General features: G+C 35.9%; 1 protein-coding gene across 2 annotated transcripts in view; it reads left to right on the forward strand.

Annotated features, from left to right (window-relative positions):
* LOC110092288 (protein SIEL) overlaps nt 1-23,738 on the forward strand; it is a 32,353-nt gene that overhangs the window by 6,289 nt on the left and 2,326 nt on the right. Inside the window, exons 3-7 of one of the 2 annotated variants that reach the window (XM_020816776.2) lie at nt 5,438-5,671; nt 5,821-6,012; nt 15,334-15,474; nt 15,636-15,725; nt 23,162-23,709. In XM_020816776.2, coding sequence (XP_020672435.1) covers nt 5,438-5,671; nt 5,821-6,012; nt 15,334-15,474; nt 15,636-15,725; nt 23,162-23,709 — 1,205 coding nt within the window. The remainder of the gene's footprint in view (nt 1-5,437; nt 5,672-5,820; nt 6,013-15,333; nt 15,475-15,635; nt 15,726-23,161; nt 23,710-23,738) is intronic. The other variant, XM_028698566.1, reaches the window with a different exon arrangement.

Consider the following 23,738-nt stretch of genomic DNA (forward strand, 5'->3'; position numbering starts at 1 on the left):
TCTATTCATTTTTATTTTTTAATCAACAGTGTATTTTAGAATATATGAAATCATATACAAACAATTCAAATAATCTAATGGAATATGAATTTTGCTTAAATTCATTTTTGATACATCATCTAAAAAATTATCTTGATTGGGCACGAATCTCGAGGCAAAATAAAGTTGGAAACTTTCGAAATTAAAATTGGGACCATCCGAACTCTGATTTCACCAAACTTATACTCAAATTGAACATCTCGGAAATACGAACCCAACAACACCAAATTCTAGTTAATCCGAGGCCAAATGGGTCCGAATCGAGGACCCGAAGCGTTGTTGGAAGGTTCAAACCACAATTAGGATTACCAAAAGATTTCCAAACATGACATGCTTATAGTCGAATTAGTGGCTCGACGTGACGAATCCAACGAGCCTAAGATTGCCGAATTCCGACATCATTAAGACCTTCAAATGTCTAACAAACGGTCCACATCAAGAGATTCAACATCGGCTGTCCATCCAACCACTCCCTATTTTCTCTTGATCTTCCATCTATTTACAGGTCGTGCCACTCCAAGAAATTTATAATTAGAGCCCCCTTTCCTCTTGGAAAGGGAACCCAAAACCTAAGGAGAAAAAGAGAGAGATCAGAGATCCCTCTCGCCTCCTTGCCTCTTTGACCACTGCCTGGAGTGTCGCCGGACCACCACTTATGGCCCTGAGTTCCGCTGGACCACCCCTTGTGGCCCCGAGTTCCGCCGGAGTACCACTTAAGGCCCCGAGTTTCGCCGGACCACCACTTGAGGCTTTGAGCTCCGCGGGACCACAACCCAAGGCCTTGAGCTCCGCGGGACCACTCGAGGCCCTGAGTTCCACCGGACCACCACTTGAGCCACTGAGTTCCGCTGGACTACCACTTGAGGCCTGAGCTTCGTCGGACCACCACTTGAGGCCATGAGTTCCGCCAGACCACCACTTGAGGCCCTGAGCTCTGCCGGACTATCACCCGAGTCCTTGAGTTCCGCCGAACCATCACTTGAGGCCTTGAGTTCCACCGGATCACCACTTAAGGCCATGAGCTCTGCCGAACCACCACCTGAGGCCCTGAGTTCCGCTGAACCACTTGAGGCCCTGAGCTCCTCCATACCACCACCCAAGGCCCTGAGTTCTGCAGGACCACCACCTGACACCTTGAGTTCCATTGGACCACCACCTGACGCCTTGAACTCCACTAGACCATCTCCTGACGCCCGGAGTTCCGCTAGACCACCATCTAACGCCAGGAGTTTCGCTAGACCACCACCGGACACCCAGAGTTCTACTAGACCATCACCCGACACCCGGTGTTCTGCCATACCACTACCTAACACCAGAATTTCCAAGTAACGCCAGACTTCTGACGGACCACCACGTGACGCCAGACCTTCATCCTGATTTGTCTCTAGATTTCAACCATACAGTTGACATTTGTAATATGATCGCTCTCAAGGATGATTCAGCATGTTGTAATATACTCGAATTTTAGTGGAATCATTTTCGACTGAGCCAGACCTCGTGGTTTTTCCCTTATCATGGTTCCACGTAAAAAATCTCGCGTTCTTTATGTGTGAGCTGGATATCCGTACAACGCTAAGACGTGTGATTATAACTTTATTGCCACATATATTCTGTCCCGCAACAATTATGTATATTATAATTTTCTCATCAACTTTAATAAATATTTAAGTATCATGAATTTTCAAATATGTAAAATGAGCTTCTCCAATAAAGTAGCAATTTTTATTACATAAACATATATGTGTTAATAAGCTATTGTAGAAAATTTCAAGCAAAAAAAAAGGGGGACCTTTAAACAATTCATAAAGTATAATCTAACTATTCTTAATATAATTAAGCATAATTGAGATGTAATTAATAAATTAAATGATAAATATGAAACTTAAGCTCACATAGATAATATAATAGCATTAATTCTCTTTTCCAAAATAAATGAAATTTTATCACATTATTACTAATTATTTTAATTATTATTGTTGGATCTGATGATATTTAATAGAGGTATGAATATGTTTAGGAGATAAAGGAATTTCTTGGCTTATAAAACTTTTTAATATTATTTGAAAAACTAAAAAGATGCCAGATGAGTGGAGATGAGTGTGTTAGCTCTTATTTTTATGAATAAAGGTGATGCACAAGAGTGAAAATTAGAGAGGAATTAAGTTAATGTGTCTTATATTGAATCTATGGGAGAGAGCTATTGAGCATAAGTTATGACGTGATACTAATGTTTCTCAAAATCAATTTGGATTAATGTTGGATAGATCTACCATGGAAGCTATACATTTATTGAGAGATTTGTTGGAGAAGTATAGAGAGAATAAGGAGGATCTACATATGATATTTATTGATTTAGAGAAAACATGTGATAAAGTTTCAATAGAAGTGCTTTGGATGGTTCTAGAAAAGAAAGGAGATAAATAATGCTTATTATCAAGTCATTAAATATAGTATAGTGTATACAAGAGCTTTCGTTTATGTTCAAGCACAAGGCTGTTTGACCAAGCAATTTCCTATTTCAATCAAATTACATTAAGGATCATCTTTAAGCCCATATCATTTTGCTTTAGTCAGGGATGTTCTTACTAGACATTTGCAAGAGAATGTATCATGGTTTATGCTTTTTTTTTATGATATTCTTCTTATTGATAAGACAAGGAGGGAGTTGAAGGAAAATTTGAATTATGGAGGTCAACCTTAGAGTCTAAAGGTTTCATTTGAATAGATCTATAACGGAATACATGGAGTGCAAATTTAGTTGTAATAGATCTAGTGGGGGGTTGTGACTTTGGGTGATTAAGTCATTAAAAAGAGTACACATTTTATTTATCACGGTTCTATTGTTCAAAATGATGGTGAAATAGATGGGGATATTATTACTAGAATTCAAGTCAGATGGTTGAAGTGGAGGAATGCATCAGACATATTGCGTGATAGAAAAGTGCCCCTCAAACTTAAGGAAAAATTCTATAAGTTGGTGGTGAGACTTCCAATACTTTATGGAGCAGAATATTGGCCAGTAAAAGAGAAGCATACAATTAAGTTAAGTGTTGCAAATATGAGCATGCTCAGGTGGATTAGTGACACATTCTTAGAGATAGAATGTGAAATGAGTATATACGTGAAAATGTTTGAGTAACTCAAGTGGCAAATTAGATTAGAGAGAGTCGCTTTAGATGGTTTGGTCATGCAAAATGTTGCCCTTTCGATGGCTTGGTTAATAGAGTAGATGTATTATATTTGACCTATGTAAGAAAGGTAGATGTCGAACTAAAAGGACTTGGTAAGAAAGTATTAGAAATAATATTTTTTTATTAGATTTAAATGATAATTTAACTTCTAACATGACACATTGCTGAAAAAATGATTCATGTGGCTGACCCTATATAGTGGGATAAATGCTTATTGTTGTTGTTTTTGATAAATACCAATAAATTAAATAAATATAAAATAGTTCCAAACAAAGTCACAAATATCATCTTTGATAAATCTATATTAATATAAAACATAATTTAGTTTAATTTTTGCCAGAATCAAAATGTTTGAGGGTTATATTCATTATTGTTGAGACTTTGGTCAATTCTACTTAACCAATTTATTTGAGTATATCCCCAAAACAATCACTATACTAATTAACTTTGGAAATTCATTTTTTGTCTTTGGTTTTATTGATTTTATCCATTTGATCATGTTTCCAAGTCACAAGTGCACTAAAGCTAGTGCTAGCATGATTATCATGTCCGTGGTTGCTCTTTAATTGAAGTTCATATAGAAATGCTTAGTAATCTATTAGATGAGACCACATAATGTTTGTTATCACACATGGTCATCTTGGCTTATGGGGTGAAAAAAAAACCTTGCCAAGTTTGATCATATCTACAAGTGATGTCATGATAGTTACCAAGTAGAAAAAAAATTTGAAGATCTTATTTGGCTCTACATCAATAAGGAGAGACTGGAAGGGGATGACCACTACATTAAGCCAATTTGTTATGTATCATTTAATATTCTCAAGAGTAGCAATGATAATGCATGTTAGTTAGAGGTGTACTCGGTTACATGGATATCCCCTCCATTGTGAATGTTTAAAACTTCATGATGGAGGTATCTGCTTACGTTAATATCCTCCATCGTAAATGTTAAGAACTTGAAGCTATCTTGATGGCCTACTATTATGTGGAGGATAAATTGGAAGAAGATAAGCTATTGGAGAAGAGAATCATAGAAGCCATGCACTAGGATGCTCTGCCACATCGACTATAAGAGATATATGGTCTCCAATTCTAAATGAAACATTCTTGAGAGTGAAACATTTTTATTTCCTTGTATTTGAATAGACTCATAGGAGTAAATCGCCTTTTAAAATGTAGCACCTCTTTAGGAGGATTGAGTCACTACTGAGAAGATTTTGTGTAGCCGAGAAGATTGATGAAGGTCGTGGGTATTAAGATTGTCAAGTGGATTACTATATTGAGCATTTCTTCTGTTGAGTGGATTGTTGATGATTGGTTAAAAACTTAAAATGCTTGTCTAGCATAACCATCAAATGTGGCATCACCTCCTTAACAAACTCTGGTTCTTGTAAATAGAACCTTGATTTCACATAATAGATTGCAACTATCAAACATGCCTCCTGCATAACAAGCTTCAGTTCTTGGAAGCAGATTCTTGGTTTCATGCAAGATATTATAACTATTTTCTCCAACTTTTTGAACAGCACCTCTGATCATGGGCTCTCCTCATCTATAAAGGGAATCTTTGGTTTCATATTGATTATTCTAGATCATTGAGGGAGGTTTTGGAGATAAAAGAGAGAACTAGAGATGTTAGTAGGGCATGGCAGTCTGGGGTGGGGTAGGTTCTCCTTGAATGAAATCAATTCTAATCCTAATTAAGAATCCTAGGACAACCTTTTTCCGTTACCCCAAATAGCTTGTCGGTCACAGTGGTTGAATTTCTCTTCTACTGTCTGTTGGGTGGCATCAAATTAGTGGTCAAGTCTGACTGATGATATCCTCTGATAATCCATTTCTTCAATCAGCAGAGTGACCCTTTTTCATTCATTTATTTCATCATAAAGGTTTTCTTTTGTGACTACTACTCTTCAGTCTCTCATATTAACCTTAACTTGTATGTTTTGCTAGTCCTTCTTTGTTGTGGTTCTTAAGACAAACCTTTGATCTCTTGTCGTTTTTTTTTTGTTGAATTGTTTTATGATGGACAAGAAATAAATAACAAACAAACGTGTTGTTGTTTATATTTAACTTCATAACTGATCCGTGTGAATGTAGTAATGGAAATAGACAATAAACATTTTCTATACCAGATCATCAGACTGCTACAAGAACGTTGATTACTATGCATATAGTTTTTATTCTTTTTTTTTCCCCTCGTTCAGCTTTGTGTAATGGCAAGAGATATGAGTATGAAGGTGAGGGTCGAAGCTTTTTCTGCTCTTGGAAAACTACAGGGCGTCTCAGAACACATGCTATTACAATCCTTGTCTAAGAAAATCTTGGGAACCCAGAATATTGAAAATACTTTTGTTGAACATACCCTAAGAAATTCTAAATTTCCTTTCTCTTCCTCAGCAGGAGCTTTTGTACATGGCATTGAGGATGAGTTCCATGAGGTATGACTTCATAATAGATGCTATACTATTGTACAATCCTTTGTTCACAGAAACTTGCATTGGGGATCATTTATACTTGTTTGATGGTGCTTTTCACGTTGTGCTTCTTGGACAGTTTGTCCGACTAAATTTATTTCCTTTCCTAAAAGGTACGGATGGTTGCTTGCAAATCACTTGGGACCCTCTGCATTCTTTCCATCCAGTTTTCTGCTGCTGCATTGGATTTAGTAATGGACATGCTAAATGATCATGAAATAGCTGTTCAACTGCAGACTTTGGAAACATTGTATCAAATGGCCGCAAATGATCGTTTGATTATTCAGGAGAAACATATGCATATGGTATGCTCTTGGTGTAATTTTCTTTTTTGCTTGTCTAAACTGTTTTTTAAGATGTGCACAATTAGGCGACAGATGAAAACAAACTAACCAATCAGATCTAGTTGGTTTCTATTTGTTTAAAGGCCATTGCTTCAGATAAGTTCAGATACTATATTTATTTTTTGTCTTCTTTCACTTTGGTTCTCTTCGGAAAATTTATTGGACCAAAATAGCTAAAAGAGGAGCTATATATATGTTGATGGCATTTGGAAGAATTCTTTGTTAATGCGTTTATGTAGCTCAAAGAAAAAACTGGTGCTGACCAAACTGATGTTTAACGATATAATTAGATTAAGTGGCTAAAATTAGGCTTCGAATGCAGTTCAGTCGCTGCTATATTGCCTTAAAAGCTACATGTTTAGAGTTGTTCATTGAGACAGCATATGAGGGACTTTTACACTTTTTTATAATTATCATCTTGACGGAATATTTAAATAATACAATATATGTAAAATGGTTAACTTCTATTACTTTAAATTGGAACAATGATTTGTTTTTGGAACTTGAAAAATATCTCAATGGTTTAAATAGAATATTTCTTTATCCTTTGTGAAGTTATGGTTGACTGTTTATGTACCATTGGAAACCAGAATACTTTAGTTTAAGCTTTGAGTGGATTTGGAGTTCATCCACTAGTGTTGCGGGCTTTATTATAAAGCTCCTGGCATTTCACCCACAGTGCATTACTGTAATGATTCTACATTACATGTTTCACATAGCGCCTAAAATTTGCCTCAAGTAATGTGTAAGCTTAATGGTTTTTTCCAAAGTCAATGAGTTTGAGCTAGGTACTTCTCATTGTTGTACCTAGATTGACCTCATTGATCCAAGCTCAGTTTAGTTGGCATGCATGCATGTTAGGCCAGTAGCCAGTCCTAAGGCATGGACATGATTGAGTTAGTCGATATGGAAATCATCTACAATGTATTACTGCTAAAGGTGTGAAGATTAGGTTTAAATTCAGTGCTGGATTTTCAAGGGAATTTATTGGAGTTTTGATTGATGTTCCCTAGAAGTGCATTATCATGTGATGTTCTGTTCAAAGTAAGATTTTTCGTTGTTGGTTATTTTTTATTATAGTCATGGTAGGCACTGAGAGGTTTGAGTGCAAGTACACCCTAATGAGTTTTTGTTAATGCTCCTACTCTTAGTTGTATTTGCTTAACTAGCTGTTGTGATAATTGAGCTCCGAATTTTCTAGAAATATTTGAGTAAATTTTTAGTTAAACAGAACCAAAAACTTTATATATATATATATATATATATATATATACCTTTCTCATTCATTTAAAAGGGTTGGCCTGTCAACCATGATAAGCTTTCCATACTGTGTGATATTCTCAGCCTTAGTGACTCGGCTTTCATAAAATGCAAGAGAGATGAGAGCATGATGACTGATGGAAATATTTTTCTTTCCGCTTTGTTGCTTACATCAAACTGTAGAGATACACTAAAAGTGACAGCAGCAATCCTACTATGCCTTCAGGGTGCATCTCATATCAATGTTATCTACTGGTTTGTGGTCCTGTTTAGAAAAATCCTTCATTCGGTCTCGACTAGAAAACTTCTTTAGGGTGCGTCTCATATCGAGATTTTTAATTTTATCTCAATCTTAAAAAACTTTAGTAGTTTTGTATAGCAAACTCAACTTTATAATAAGAGTGAAAGAGATACTAGTTCTTGGTTTTTGGACTTTATGGCAAAATATGGAACTTCACAATATTTTGATTACAAGTTTTTCATAGACCAAAGGAGACCTTAAAATACTTAACATATCTTCTAAATGGTAAGGGATAGTGTTGAATAAATAATTTAACTGATCTCCTGATGATGCTAGATAACCTTGAAGTTTTGCTCATACATTTGTTGTTTACGGCTTTTCATAAGATTTTGAAGTCATTTTAACCATTGTCTAGGCTATTTGAATCATTTGTATGACCATGGAATCTCGAGTTCAGCTCTTTGCACAACCCTGTTATAATGTTCATAAAGTTGCCTTAGACCGCAGCATATCAAATGTCTGCAAGTTTAGCTGAAACCAACACATTTCGGAACCTTTTTGAGAAGAACTTGAGCATTGTGGATGTGACTTTGAGATGCAAGAATGTGTATTGTAGTACCGTTAGCCATTTGTCTCAAACTTTCTCTTAGTTCAATCCTATGAAGTCAGAGTAGGAAAAAACGGGCTAAACCAAACTCGTTTTCATACATTTATGGGCTCATTATCATTATCATTCATGGTTAAAATTATTATTATTATTTTTTAATTTAAAATTTATTTGAAATGTTATCAGGATAATGATTCCTTCATTCCTTATTTAAGGTTTACTTTCTATATTAATAGGATCTCGTGTGTATAGATTTTCATTATTAATTGGATTATTGAAATTACAACGAATTCTTAAACATTTATTTTGACTCCCTAATTTTCTTGTCTAGAGAATTCAGCAACTTCATATCGCAAGGATTTTCTATCAAAAAATTTTGTATTCGTTGTTTTTGTTTTTTTTTTTCTATGTTTTCTTCTTATTTACTACTATGTTTTCAAAATTTTGTTTCCTACTCTTTTAATATAGTACCAGTTTTTTTTGTTGTTGTTTTGTTTTAATTTTTAAGCAAAGTATTGCTTTTTGCTTTATAATACATCAATTTCCTGCATCTTTAGTTATTTTCAATAATTGTTGACTGTTTTAATAATTATTGTGTTTTCGAAGATTTATCTAGTAATTTTTTTTCCTGGGCCTTCTTTCTTTCTTTTCCATTAAAATCAGACAAGAATCATATTCCACGTAAATTTACTCTTTCCTCACCCACCCCCTTCATTCTCTCTCCCCGCTCCTTTGAAAGTACACTGGAGTAAAAAAAAAAAAGAAATTCAAATTTTCTTACGCCATCTTAAATTTCATTTTCTGCATGCTTAAGGTGACTTTATTTGTCCTTAACTTCATGATCAACATACTATCATGTTTTCCCAATTCTTAATCAGGGAATTCCTCGTTTTGAATCCACTTCCGTCCTTCTAAAACTGCACAATGCCCATTCCTTTGGCTTACAATGAAGAAAATAAGGAAAATAGTGAAAAGGGAGAAGGGAAATAGCAGAGAAAACAAAGAATGTAAAAGAAAAAAAATGAAAAAGAAAGAAAAAAATTATAATAAATCTTTCCTTAATCAGCATTTTGGCTAACACTTTGCAGAGCGTTTCTACATCTTCTGAGAGATCTACTCGTCTTCTTCATCATGTAGGCAATCGATCTTGGCTGTTGTTTGGTTGTGTTCAATGACAATATATCATTTCCATTAAAAGTTGAGTGTTTTTCTTTTGTTAATTTCCTTAGTCTAGTGTCATGAATATTTCCTAGCTTTGGGAAATTCCACCTTATTATAATTAAACTGATTCTAATTTGAGCATGCCAATTAGTGAGGATACTTATTTTCCTGATTTTAGAATTTCCTAGATTATATGTGATTGATTTATAAAGTAGTGTTTGTGATGTAGAACGGAATTGAAGGCAATAATCTGAAACAATTCTTTTCAGGAAATCTGAAACAGTTCAGATTTTTCTCCCAAAATCTGAGAGGAATTTCAGCAATCAAGAAGCAGAGGAAGGGCACCGTTTCCCAATCCTGAGAGAAGTTTAGATTTCCCTCTTGAAACAAATATAGAGTTTAGGAGAGAGGATGTGGGCTTTAGAACTCAAATGAGGGGTTGCTTGTGATGAGAGATGGTGGGGAAAGAAGCAACCAAGAAGAGCCTTTGAAGGTCTTGGTCAGCAGCAGGTCTGATTTTCTTGCAAGGGAAGAGACAAATCCCCAAATACTCTTCCCAGAATCTGAAATATAGTTTCAGATTTTAACCAAAAATCTGAGAGAAATGCAGATTTCAGAGACCAGGAGAAAAACAGGTTTGAAGGGGGAACATGGGGCTTCGCTTATTGGTGAAGGATGACTGCGGTTTTGGAGTGGCTTTAATTCCCTTGAAGTATTCCAGCGGGAGAGAGAGAGGTTGGAGAGAAAACCAAGGTGGGAGCCTAGGGAAAATCGGCCAGCAGTAAAAGTGGTTTAAATTCTTTCCCAAGGAAGACAATGCATCAAGGGAAAGATTTTAGAAAAATTTCAGCAAGGGCCAGGCCGCATGAGGTGGTGGGAGGAATAAGAATTTATTTCCTAATCCTGAAGTCAGGTTTTAGGAAATAAATTAAGGCTTTTTGCTTTTGTAAAATTCGGTTCCTGAGATTGGGGAAATAGGATTGATTTGTTTCCAAACAGGACTTTTCCTTTTGGAATTAATCAAATAAAAATAGGCATGAGGGGATTTTGGCTAGAGGAGATTTGAGATGATTTGGATTTATGGCCTAAATGCCAGATTTAAGCTTTAGGAAATAATGCCCAACTCAGCTAATGGGGCCAGCAATATTAGTTGGAGGGCTGGGATTATGGAGAGCTTTAATTGAGGTGTATTATGGCTCCTAGATTTAGGAATTGACTTTAGAAAGTATTTATTTAAAATCCTTTTGAAATTTAAATTTCAAATAGATCTCGATAAGTACTTTCCAAAAATAGAACGGCAAATTAGGAAAACTTTTCAATTGTCAAATTTCATGAATTTGAATTTGACAGCTACCCAAGATTTGCTCACCCAAATTCAAATTGATTTAAATTAAATGCTTTCCTAATTGAGGCGAACTAAATTAGGAAATAAATTTTGAATTTCAAATTAAGTCCAAATGTCATTCACCCCAAATTACGAAACTCAACAAGGAAGAGGGAAAGGTGAGGCCGGCGGCTAGGGAGCCATGGCCGGCCGGTTTGGACGGGTGAGGTTGGTGGTGGGGATGGCCGGAAGGAGGGGAACGGTGAAGAGGATGAAGATGAGGACTAAGATATGACTATGAGGAGCAATAAGATGGATCAAAACAAAAACAAAAGATAGAAGGTAAAAACCGCGAGCCTTGGACTCTTCCGAAGATTGACGAGTGATGCTTTGCCCTTCTCCAAGGGACTTCAAGTCACGAGCCCAAACCTATCTTGCGGCTGGTGAAAACTCCAATTCCTTCCCATAGGAATCTCACTAACGCTCTCTCAAAAGAACACAATTGTGGAAAAAATTTTAATATCAATAATCCCCCTATTACAATAGCTTAAGGCCCTATATATAGGCCACAACATAAGAAAACTCAAAATACAAAATTGCCCCTTGGGCCACAACACCAACCTAGGGGTAAAACCAGAAATACATCAAATAAGAACTAAAATTCAGAAAAATAACTCATAATTGAAGATTTAAATTATAGCCGTCGATTTGCGACGCCTCCTATGATAGATGCGCCAAATCTTCGTACCGATGTCCGCATCAGTTTGTTTGATTGAAAGTTTTATCGATTTGTTCCATGCTTAATTGAATTTCTTATGTCTGAATTCTTGTATGCAAATGAGATTTCAAACGAGTGATTAATTCTAGATTTCATATAGGATTATCTTTTTTTGTTGCATTGCATATGTCAATTGTGATTAATTTTGTATAATCTTATCACCTTGAATTTTAATGTTTTAAGAGGTGAATGTGAAAGATTATCTAAGCTTGTGCGGAAGATTAAGCATATAGGGTATGCTGTATGAATCAAATTGACTATAATTGAAAAGAAATATGAAAACCTAGAAGATAATTTGATCAGTCTATTGGTAAGTTAGATCGACTTTGATGAAATATATGTCCTAAGGTTTTAGATGAACCATGTTAGAAATCCTAATCAAGAAACCTCTTGTGGTAGTCCTTTGCCTAATTACCCCATGGAATCCAACTCATAGGATGCCTTCTCCTCCCACTATAAGCCTTAAATAATTTAATAGAGGCCATGCTAGTTAATGCGCCTTCTAAGACTAGTGTAGAAATGCCCTTCATTAATGTCAAGATGTCATAAATGCTTGTCTTGTTTTAACATAATATTATAACAGAAAAAAAAAAGTGAGTGTGCATCAGACAAATTTAAGGAATTATCAAACTAAATGTTAGAAACTAAAACATAATTCAAGAAAATATGATGACAGTTGAAATAATTCGTCTCATAAGTGATGATATACATTGTGAACTCTTAAGTATGTTGCCTATCTTGTAGCATTGTGAATTTCGAATAGTGATGATAAAATTTTTCCATCTTTCTGCACCTTGAAAACATGATATTAAATCTTTTATCCACTTGGCCTTCAATAGATGATACACTAACATTTGACTCAAAAAGCTAATCAAAATCCGTGGCAATGACATTCTTGGTTTGAAGCTTGTCGAGCTTCTTTGATAGCTGTTCATGCTCGTTTAAAAAACCCTTTTCAAGCTCAGCTCGTGTTTGGGTTCGAGCTTGTTAATTTTAAGTTTGCCTAGCCTCTAATCGAGCGGCTCGTTAAACGAGTTGAGCCGGCCTATTCAGATTTCATATATATATATATATATTAAATCCTTTAACGGATTGGTCGTTCTCAAAGTTGATGTCGAATGACGGAGATCGAAGGATGTCGATGAACCCTTGATCATCAAATACGAAATCGTGATCACGTTCAGGATTGGCCATTCATGAGTAAGAAGGCCGAGAGAGGTTTTGTTTCTTCTTTCTCAGGTGAAGTATCAAGCATGGGAGAAGAGGTGTAGGGGAGGAGGGGGGAACTAGGGTGGTCGGCCAAGGCTAGGAGAGGGGCTGAATTTGATTTCAGATTTTGTGGATTGACTATGAAGGGAAAGTAAATTAAAAATTTGAAATTTAATTTCAGATTTAATTGGGAAGTGGATTAGAAATTTTGAAATTTGAATTTCCAATGCAAAAAGGGAAATAGAGGAGAGAGGTGGGGGGGGGTGGGCTTTGATGAGGGGGGATTAGGGTTCCAAAGGAGAAAGGGAGATAATGTAGGAGAGAGGGGCCGACGGCTTGCTTAGGGGATTGGGGCTTTAAGTGGAGGAGGAGTTAATGCTTGCTTTATTTAAAATTCTAACATAGGAAAGGTTGTTTTGAATTAAATCATATTTAAAATTCAAATAGACATGATTTAAGGGACTTTACTAAAATAGGTTTCCTCATTTAGGAAATAAAATTCAAATTCAATTGAATATGAATTTAAATAGTTAGAACTTTAAATTCAAATTCAAATAGACATGATGAGGGGGGATTAGGGTTCCAAAGGAGAAAGGGAGATAATGTAGGAGAGAGGGGCCGGCGGCTTGCTTAGGGGATTGGTGCTTTAAGTGGAGGAGGAGTTAATGCTTGCTTTATTTAAAATTCTAACATAGGAAAAGTTGTTTTGAATTAAATCATATTTAAAATTCAAATAGACATGATTTAAGGGACTTTACTAAAATAGGTTTCCTCATTTAGGAAATAAAATTCAAATTCAATTGAATATGAATTTAAATAGTTTACAGAATTTAAATAGTTTCCAAAGTTAAAAGAATCTAAATTAGGAAGGGTTTTGAATATTAGATTTTGAAATCTTGGAGCCAAGGAAGGGTGTTGGCCAGCAACTTAGGGAGGAGGAATATGGTTAGGTCGGCGACTAGGGTTAGGATTAGGAATTGAGATTTGGGCCGGCGGCTATGGGCAGGGAAAGAGGCTTTGGACCGGTGGCTAGGAGGGAGGAGGGTGGAGGTCGACGGTTAGGAGGAAAAGATAGGGAGCTTGACATCTTGGGGAGAAGAAAAGGGAGGATCTTGGTGGAGGAGGTGGATCACACACCCGGATGCTTCTTGTGGTTGGTGGGTAGTACGTTGCCCTCACCTAGGGACTTCAAACTCTCACAAGAGCTTTCAAACTCACCAAAACACAAGTGCATGAATTTTTCATAATAATAATCATCATCATTCTCCCCAAAGAGGAGGGGCTATAAATAGTCAAATACAATAGTAAAATTAAAAGACAAAAGTACCCCCTAGGGTCACATGAACCTACTCCCTCAAATGAGGGTAGAAACAGAAAAAGGTACAGTAAGAAATCAAATATAAATAATATCTTAAACATTGGGTGGTGTAATCATGGTCGTAGATCTCCAGCCTCTCCTATGGTAAACTCTCCTCTGTCGGATGTCCTCATCACATTATCCAAATAGTTCTTATTTACTTAACATAGCATGACAAACAAAACTAATATGTCAATTATGCAAAATGGCGTGCGCCATGACACAAGGCCCAAAATGGCGCGCACATATGACGCTATTTGCTTGGCGCGACACGACGCTTCAAAATAGTTCGCATTATCTGCACCGTGCATGGGCAAGTTGTATGCCGCAAGGCGCAAATAGTGCGCCCAATTTTGTTAACATATTATAAATTAGAAATTATTAGTTATAATTAATTATGAGGGTTTGTATATTAATATCATAATTAATTAAACATCAAATTAATAAAATATCAAAATCTTTTAAAGGTTTTAAAGCTGCCATTTTTTACTATTTGGCATAATTTAAGCCAAATTATGCTTAAATCATACTCAAATTTATTGATGTAAGTTTTTGAAGGATCTAAAGTTTTCATTTTTCTTATTTGGTGGGATAGTTATGGTTAAATTTTGCACAAATTAACCTATTGTTTGCTATTTAATAGTATATATATATATATATATATATATTATGCATGTATATTAGATTATTTTATATTGTGCGTCATATTTAAAATGACGTGAAACACGCCGTGCACTTTGTTATGACTCCACGGGAAACTTTGCGCCTTGGTTCGCCTTTTGCCGTTAACAAGTACGTGTCAATCATCCTTTTAACTGTTTCCAAGACTTTCTTCCATTAAGTGTATGTTGGTTGCACTTGATCTAAAATTATCTCTAGTCACTAATTAATTCCAGATGTAAACTTTTTTTTTCCTGCACGATTATTTGATAGCCTTACTTCAAGCTATCACTATAAACTGTTGAACATTGTACCTCCGATCACTTTTTTATCTCGTTCAAATGAAGGTTTCTTAAGCATGTCATTTTTAAACTCTATCTCTAACTTTTGCTAATTAATCTGTTATCTTTACAGTTTCATGGTTTGTTAAATAACGTCAACGCCATAACAGATTTGTGACAAGACAACTCGTGCATCATTATCTGATAGCCTTAACAGCTTGATACTTTATTTTCCTATCACTATACCGTTGAAAAATGTACCTCTGATAGCTTTTTTTCTTTTAAGATTTTCAAATGAATCATGATATTTATGTTTATTGTACTAATGGATCTTAGAGTCTCTTGAATCAGGTTGCTGATAAATTTCGTCTTAACTCTATCTAATTAATCTGTTTTCTTTACAGTTTCTTGGTTTGTTAAATGATGTCAATGCCATAATCAGATTTGCCACAAGAAAACTTCTGCTGTTAGTGGAGTTTCCTAAATTTGAGATATTTAAAGCAGCAATAAACTCTATTCTCACAAACTTGGAGAGACATCCGGAGGTAATTTCATCTTTTCAGTTTAAACATTTTATCTTCTATCATGACATCGATGCTAGTAGGTGTTGGTCACAACTTTTTAAACTCAGGTATCCATGCAATTTCATAAGCTCATTCTAAAAGTCTTATCATTGTTTCTTATTTATTAATTTATTCTATTTCAGGAAGAGGAAGATGTTTTCTTTATTTTGTTCTGTATTGGCATAAGTAATGCAAAATTAGCATTGAAGCTAGCAAAGGAGTTCGTATCATTGGTAATATATCTGTCTTCTATATTTCAATTAAGAGATGTGCTGATTTGGTTGAAATTCAGTGTCGCGTGATGTGGAATGCCTTTTTCTTACAACTCTGCTTTTCATAGCTCAAATGAAAGTCAGGATTGGGAAAAAGGGCATACACGAAAAAATTATTCATTTCATACTTTTTTCAGCTAAAAGTTTCGATCAATTTTTCTTTCTTTTCTTTGAAATTGATAATTGCGTAGTTTATGATTTAGTTTAATCCTCTGTATGTAGTGGTTAAAGTTTGAATCTTATGACATTCAATTACAGAACTGCATGGTACTAGAAATCTCCTGAAATTCCTTTGTTGATGCTGGTTTTTCTACTGAAAACTTTAAGATATTTATAGAAAATCTGATTAATGTTCCAGTGGAAGTGCAAAGAAGATTGTTTTTACTCTTTATAGCCTTCATGTGATCGGGAATTACTGAATTTGTGTTTAATTGGATGACATTCCGTATATTTGTTTTGAAAGTGTCAGCTGTTTGCTTCATATTCTTCATTCCCATTGGAATCAGTATTGGAGAAGTTGGAATGATTTTTATAAATTTTGACGATAGAGATCATCACCATTTATTCGTGCCAAAACTCACTATTTCATGACTTGCTGCTACTTTTTACTTTGCGAGCTCTTCTTTCTATTTTTGCTAGGTAATTATTTTTAACGTTATATCTTAGAGTGATCCTCGTTATTCTTAGGATTATATTCTCAAAAAAGACATGATAGATAACTAGCAAGCTTACTAATATATCACGAGTAATAATAAGAGTTTGAGACATGGCTATATGATCTTGAGTATATGCTTCACGTTGATAAAATAGCACGATAATATGCCATCACAGTGAAGAATGAAACAAAGTCCTAAATTTTAGAGTTTAAAGTAGGTTACGCTAAATTTTAAGGTCTACATAAATGAATTCGAAAAAGTAGTCAATCAAACAGTTTTGGAGGACATCATGCTGGTAAAATTTTACTTGTACATATGTATTGAATATAAAACGACAAAGATATGACAATATATAAAAAAGAAAAAAAATGAAAGATAAAAGATGCATAAACATAAAATTTGAAAAACTTACATGCAACATAAGAATTAGTTCGCTCTTATAATAATTTGATGTAGGACAAAACTGAACTGGATCTATAGAGAATGAACAATGTGTAGATGGCCTCTACGAACAATCCTTCATCAAGCTAATCTCCTCAATCTCAATCACCTTTCTCCAAAGATGATAAAATAGGAGTCTAACAGTCCTTTGCCATGAATATATGTTTTTGGTCTTGAATATCTTTTTTATGGATTGTTTGTCACTGTGAATTAGATCTTAAAGCATAAGATATCGTTAAGATATGTGAAGCTTAATTTTCCTATATTTCTCTTATATAAGTTGATTTCAAAGTCATTTTAAGTCCATGATAATTCTAGATACTATATGGGCCAAATTTTGGTTTTAAGTTTTATGTTTGGTGGATATCAAATTTAAGATTCTATTTGCTCATAATCCTCATATATTTACCACCTCTTAGCATTATGTAAAGGATTGTTGCATATTATTGAAGAAGATCGTTCATTCTTCTCCTTCATTAGCATGGTGTAGAGGCGTAGAACCAATTGGTGGCTTTTGAAGTAATCGTAGGATAATATTTATGATGTAGGACATACATGAAAATTTAATTTAGATAAGGATTTTGCACGTTTATTGAGTAAGAGCTAATTAATTAAAGCTTTATGATGATTCAAACAATGAAATAAAACCAAAGAGCGGTAAACACAAGCTTAGGCTAAGTTACTCGCGAAAAGTAAAAATCTCATAATAATCAATTACTCTTGACGTTACATACGAGATGGGTTTCAACAAGAAATCCCTAATCTAACAATAAGAGTAGTGCTATAAAAGATCTCTCACACACTTTCTACTAAACAATAAGCTTTAGCGGAGCGTTGCATGATTTTGCACGAATCAATCAAAACCACAAATAAGGATCAATCGAGGAAGGTAAGAGAGAAGGTAAGAGTTCACCTCTTGCTAAGATTCCACCTTCTCGGAAGCTTGGGCAGCAGTTGGTGGCTTGATGGCAGCGAAACGGTTGATCTCCTCTTGCTGGAATTGATGGTGAGCACTGTCCTTCTTGGACAGCAGTTTTGAAAAGGACTCCCATTGGTAGGGAGGCCAGGGGAAGATGCAAGAGTTATTGTACAACAATTTTCTTAATGCTGAAGTTCAGGACTGCAGCCAATCTTCTTCTGGATAGCAGTGGGGTTGGCTGAAATTCTTGGACAGGTTGCAGGTGGTGTCTAGAAAATCTGGTCAGCACTTGGAAACTTCAGGATGAGAAGAGAAACTGAGAGAAGAGGGCTTAAAGTGGCCGGCTAGGGCCGAGGGGGATCAGGGAATTGTTTGGAGACTTAATTTAGGAGAGATTAAGGAGATAGGAGACAAGTAGGGGCGGCTAGATGATTGGAGCTTGATTGGATTTAAATTAGGAAAGGGTTTAATGGGAAAGGGAGGGCCTGCGGAGTTTTGGCCAAGAGAGAGGGAGGGAACAGTTGAATTATTTCCAAGAATATGGCTTGGCTTTTGGAAAGAATTCCAAAGAGGAGAGAAATTTGAATTCAAAGACCAACTAAATTAGGAAGTTTCCAAGAGAGGCAAGAGGGACTTAAGCTGGCGGCTTGAATGGGATTGGGTATGGGTGGCCGGTGGCTTGGGTTTTGGCTGTGGATGAAGGTGGTGGGGTTTGGGCTTGGCCGACGGGTGGAGGTGGGGGTTAGGGTGGCCGACGGCTTAGGGATTTCGGGGGAAGTCTAGGCTGGCAGTTAGGAGAAGAGGGGAAGGAGAAGAAGAAGATAGAGAAATAGAACCACGAACCCGACTTATCTAGGTTGGTGGGTGATGCGCAATTCTTCCCTCTCCTAGGGATCTTTCTCCATGACTCTCAAGCTCTCATGAGAATTCACACAAGAAAATAATATTTGATTAATCATTCATTCATTTATTAATCCTCAAAGAAGAAGAGGGGGCTTTAAATAGCCCATACAAAAATAAAAAGTACTATAATGCCACTAGGGCTTACACATACTTAAGCCCTTAAGGGCAAAAAAGGGAAAACATAATAAACTTCATAAAATAAAAAAAAATAATACATCAATCATAAATATGAAAATAATAAGTAGCGTGATGTAATCGTGGCCGTTGATCGACGATCACGCCTCTAGTAGATTTTTTCATGTCTTGATGTCTTCATCAATTTATCTTGATAAAGGCCACTGGAGAGCTGTATGTGATAGTTGGAAGCAGAAGAGGAGCACATTAGTATTTATGTTTTTCCTTTCTTTGTTCTCCTTTTGATGTTTAACGCCATTCTTCTTATGTAATCTTATTTGATGAATCTTATTGCATATTTTGTTATGTAATTTGGTCTCTTGTATTTTACTTTGCTTGTGATGCAGTTTTTATTGCCACTCTTTGTACTCTTTTTCATTCACTAATATAATATTTGATGCTTAAAAAAGGTGTGTTTCAAGCTTTAGCATGCTAATAGCGATTTTTGCACTTAGCATCTTCTTTATCTTTTTTTCTTATTTATCATCAATAATAATAATAATAATAATAATAATAATAATAATAATAATAATAATGATAAATGCTCAAAATAGTCCCCCAATTATTAATATGTGGCCAGTCCTAGGCTATTACCTTCCTCCAAGTTAATTCCTTGATTATGGAAAATTGAATCCAAAGTTAAATTTCACTATTAAATTTAACACTAAAGTTAAAATTAGAGGTATTTTAGGTACTGCAAGTATATCTGAATCTCTGTTTAAAATTGAGCAATAAGAGGCGCGCCTCTGCGCAATTTGACCCAAAACCGCCTCGAGGCTTACGCAATTCCTCTCCTGGCAGAGGCGTACGCCTCACTTGAACTGAGGCGTGCCTCAGAGGCGCAATTGCGCAATTCTGGCTGAGGCGTACGCCTCAAATATATGCTTAGTATCGCTCAGTATATGCTCGGTACCGCTCAGTATATGCTCGGTATAGCTAGGTATTTGCTCGGTACTGGTAGGTACATGCTCGGTACCGCTCAGTATATGCTCGGTACATGCTCGGTATGCTCGGTACTGCTAAGGTCGAACCCCGCCAGGGGGCAGCGCCCCCTTGGACCCCCGGCTGTCCGACATATTGTTATATTCATCATCTTTAGTAATAGTTGTTAGTGTTAGTCTACTTGTTCATGAGTGTATGCTTTGATTGGAAGACATTGGACTCTATAGGAGAGGAGGAAGGGGTGAGAAGATTCCCTTGAAGACCCATTTAGTGATGGGACATGATTGTATTATATATGTTCTTTCTTAATTGTACTTTGGGAGTTTTGATAGACTAATATTTTTTGTTTTTGTACTTTGTGACATGATTTTATTGCATTTATTTTATTATTTTCCCCTAATTTTAATTGTCATTTAGATGTTTTTATTGTATGATAGAATCTTACTATTTTTTACTTGCTAAAACCCTTAAATTCTCATTTACGCAATTCTTCGTCGGTGAGGCTTACGCCTCACACCGCCTCGAGGCTTACGCCTCGCCTCATGGACGAAAAACGCCTCGAGGCTTATTTACGCAATTTTAAACCTATCAAATCAAAATTAATGTTAAATTATTTAAATTAGTATATTTTTAGTTAATTAATATTAATTATTTTTGTTTAATTTAATTTTTTAATTAATATAGCTTATGTAATTAATATTAAATAATTTAATAGTTTTAAATATGAAACTTTTCTTTTCCTCCCCAATTTCTAGAACCCCTTGGTGACAAAGAAGCGTGGAAGTTGCGATGGGAGCTTATTGGAGAAGACATTGATAAGAGTAGAGATGGGTGAAAAAGAAGATTTTGGGAGATTTGTCACGTTTATTTAAATGCACCTACTCTTAGGGTTTACTGAATCCTGCTACCAAATAGGTCCTTCGTGCCCAAGTTACGCCACAACTTTCGGGAAGCTCAATCGCGCACCCTAGTTCTTATGTGGTCACACCTCTCGGCTCAAATCACGCTATTCGCATGCCCTAATACGTTTACAAAGTTTCTTTATTTAAATATTTTTATAAATGAGTCTTAAAAGACATAGGAATTATAAAATTCTTTTTCATAAAATGCATTTCTCAATTTATAAGACAGAGTAAGTAGCTGACCTTTTCGTCAATTTGATTTGTTTATTTAGTGGGGGCACTAAATGTGATCAATTTTGAGAATTGAGGGACTGATTTAGAGCATTGATAAACTTTTGGACTAAATTTACTATGTATTATTAGTCTCATGATTATTTTGGACTTTCTCTTTTGTAGTAGTAGTAGTAATAGTAATAATAATAATAATAATAATAATAATAATAATAATAATTTGTATTTCTTGTCTATGTTAGGGTAACTTCTTGATGAGGACATCCGATAGTGGAGAGTTTACCAGAGGAGAGGCCGGAGATCTACGACCATGATTACACTATTCTATTTTTGAGATGTTATTTGTATTTGATTTATTATTGTACATTTTTTTTTTCATTTTTATCCTCACTTTTGTATTTTTATTTTTACTATTGTATTTGACTATTTATATTTCCTCCTCTTTGGGGAGGGTAATGATGATTATTAAAAAATATATTTCACTTGTGTTTTGGTGAATTTGAGAGCTCTTATGAGAGTTTGAAGTCCCTAGGTGAGGGCGACGTAATACCCACCAACCGCAGGAAACGTCCGAGTTTGTGGTCCACCTCCTCCACCAAGTTCCTCCCATTTTCTTCTTCACTAGCCGCCGGCCTCCCTCTCTTTCATCCTAGTCGTCGGCCCAAAAGCCACCTCCCCCTCCTCCAAATCGCCGGCCCCAAGGCCACCTCCTCCTCCCCCTCCTCCAAGCTGCCGGCCTCAAGGTTTCTCCCCTCCTCCTGGTCGCCGGTCCAAGCCCCAAATCCCTCCTAACCGCCGGCTCTCAAACCTTTAACCCTAACCCCAGCCGCTGGCCACATCATCCTTTCATTTGCCTCCAAAATTCAAACCCTAAGTTGATACTTCTTATTTATAAAGCATCTTAAATTAGGAAGGGTCTTAATTTCAGATTTCAATCTATTTTGAATTTGAAATTCCTTCCTAAAACAAGATAACTTATCTTAGGAAAGTTTCCCAAATTACACCAATTTAAATTAATTAGGGATTTGCCATAATTTCCCACTTAATTAAATATACCTTGTTTGGTAACCCATTTATTCCCCTCCCACATCACCTCTCTACTCCCATACCCGCCGGCCTACCCCTCTCTCCTCCCACTAATTCTTCCCTTTAATGCCCCAATCAAATTCTCTCCCATTAAGGTGTGCCACCCCTCCCTATCCCCAATTAGAGGAGATTCAAATTCAAACTTTTCCCTCCCTCCGAAACACTAAAATCTGAAATTAAATTTCAGAATTTTAATTAACCCCCTTATGTTAACCACGTACCAAAATTCAGAAGCTCATTCCCCTCTCCTAGCCTTGGCCAACCACCCAAGTTCCTCCCTCCTCCCCTACACCTCTTCTCCTATGCTTGACACTTCACCTAAGGAAGAAGAAACAAAACCTCTCTCGGCCTCCTTACTCATGATTGGCTGATTCTGAACGTGATCACGGTTTCGTATTCAACGACCAAGGTTCATCGACATCCTCTGGTCTCCGTTCTTTGACATCAACTTTGAGAACGACCAATCCGTTGAAAACTACGTAGAGAGGACCCTCTTCTCTCTCATCACCGCTATCGACCAACAACACCCTCCCGTTCAGTGTCGACTTACCTCCAACTCCTGACAAAGGTGAACTCTCCTTCAAGTCTTATCTCTTCTAAGTTTTCTCTTAATTGTGGTGTCATAAAGGTTATGTGAGCTTTCTCTGTTTTCACCAATTATTAAAGAGTTGAGTGAGGGATTTTACTTAGTGACTAGTCTAAATGTTAACATTTGGATTTTCTTTGAAAACTTTCATGTATATTGCAAAGAATTTGAAGATATTATTTTGTGCTCCTACGATTATCGTGTAACTAATTGCCTAATCTATTCTTCCCTTTATTGTTTTAATCTTTCATTTAAAATTGCTAGAAGTTGATAATTGTGATTACTCTGCAATAAACGGGTAATTTCCTACTTAAAATCATTTCATGCATTTAGTTCTACATCACTTCTATGTTTCCTGTCAAAGAAATTATGGCCAAAGTATAAATTGCACCATGAAACGTTGGGTTCATTTTCTGCCAAACAAGTTGATTTTAATTTTGCTTTTTTTGCAAAGCAAGTGGCAGTCTACTAACGGTTTCTTGCATATACTCCACACTACTGTTTCTATTACAATTCATAATGAAGTTAGTTCCCTTACGGTGTCATCCTCGTTTCAGGTTCAACCATTCAGTGCGGGAGAACTGATCTTGGATACTCCATGGGCGGCTGGACATTTGGTGCTTATTGTCTCATCAACTTTTTCCAGTAAACAGAAAATTTCTGATATTCCAACTGTTCTGTTTTCTTATGCAGTTCCTTTAGTGGGAAGAATCTCCCGGTCATTGGGAGGTTTTGTTAGCCAATACTTTCTTTCGGACTATCTTTGTCATCTTAGTGGAGTTCATTTTTCATTTGGAATACCCATGTTTGAAGAGACTAAATTAACTGCAATGAAACTTGAGGAAACTCTTGCAAATTCTTTGAAGTGTGGAGACAAGCTATGCAACTCATTGTTGCTTCTTCATGATGAAAATTTGAAGAGTAAGTGCAAGGAGGATAAGTTCGACAGCTGTCAAGTATCAGCTTCGTCTGAACTATTTCTCCAGAGAAAAGGAGTAATTGATGATAGATCGACTCAGAGTGTTAAGTTTATTTTGGGAAAAGTGCAAGAAACTTGGCATCTTATTCATTCTCATTGTGGTCTTGTAGCACTAAGGATCCTCAGGTCACTCTTTTCACAGTCTCTCTTGAATG

This window comes from Dendrobium catenatum, unplaced genomic scaffold (assembly GCF_001605985.2).
Source record: "Dendrobium catenatum unplaced genomic scaffold, ASM160598v2 fragScaff_scaffold_1105, whole genome shotgun sequence".
Lineage (NCBI taxonomy): Eukaryota > Viridiplantae > Streptophyta > Magnoliopsida > Asparagales > Orchidaceae > Dendrobium > Dendrobium catenatum.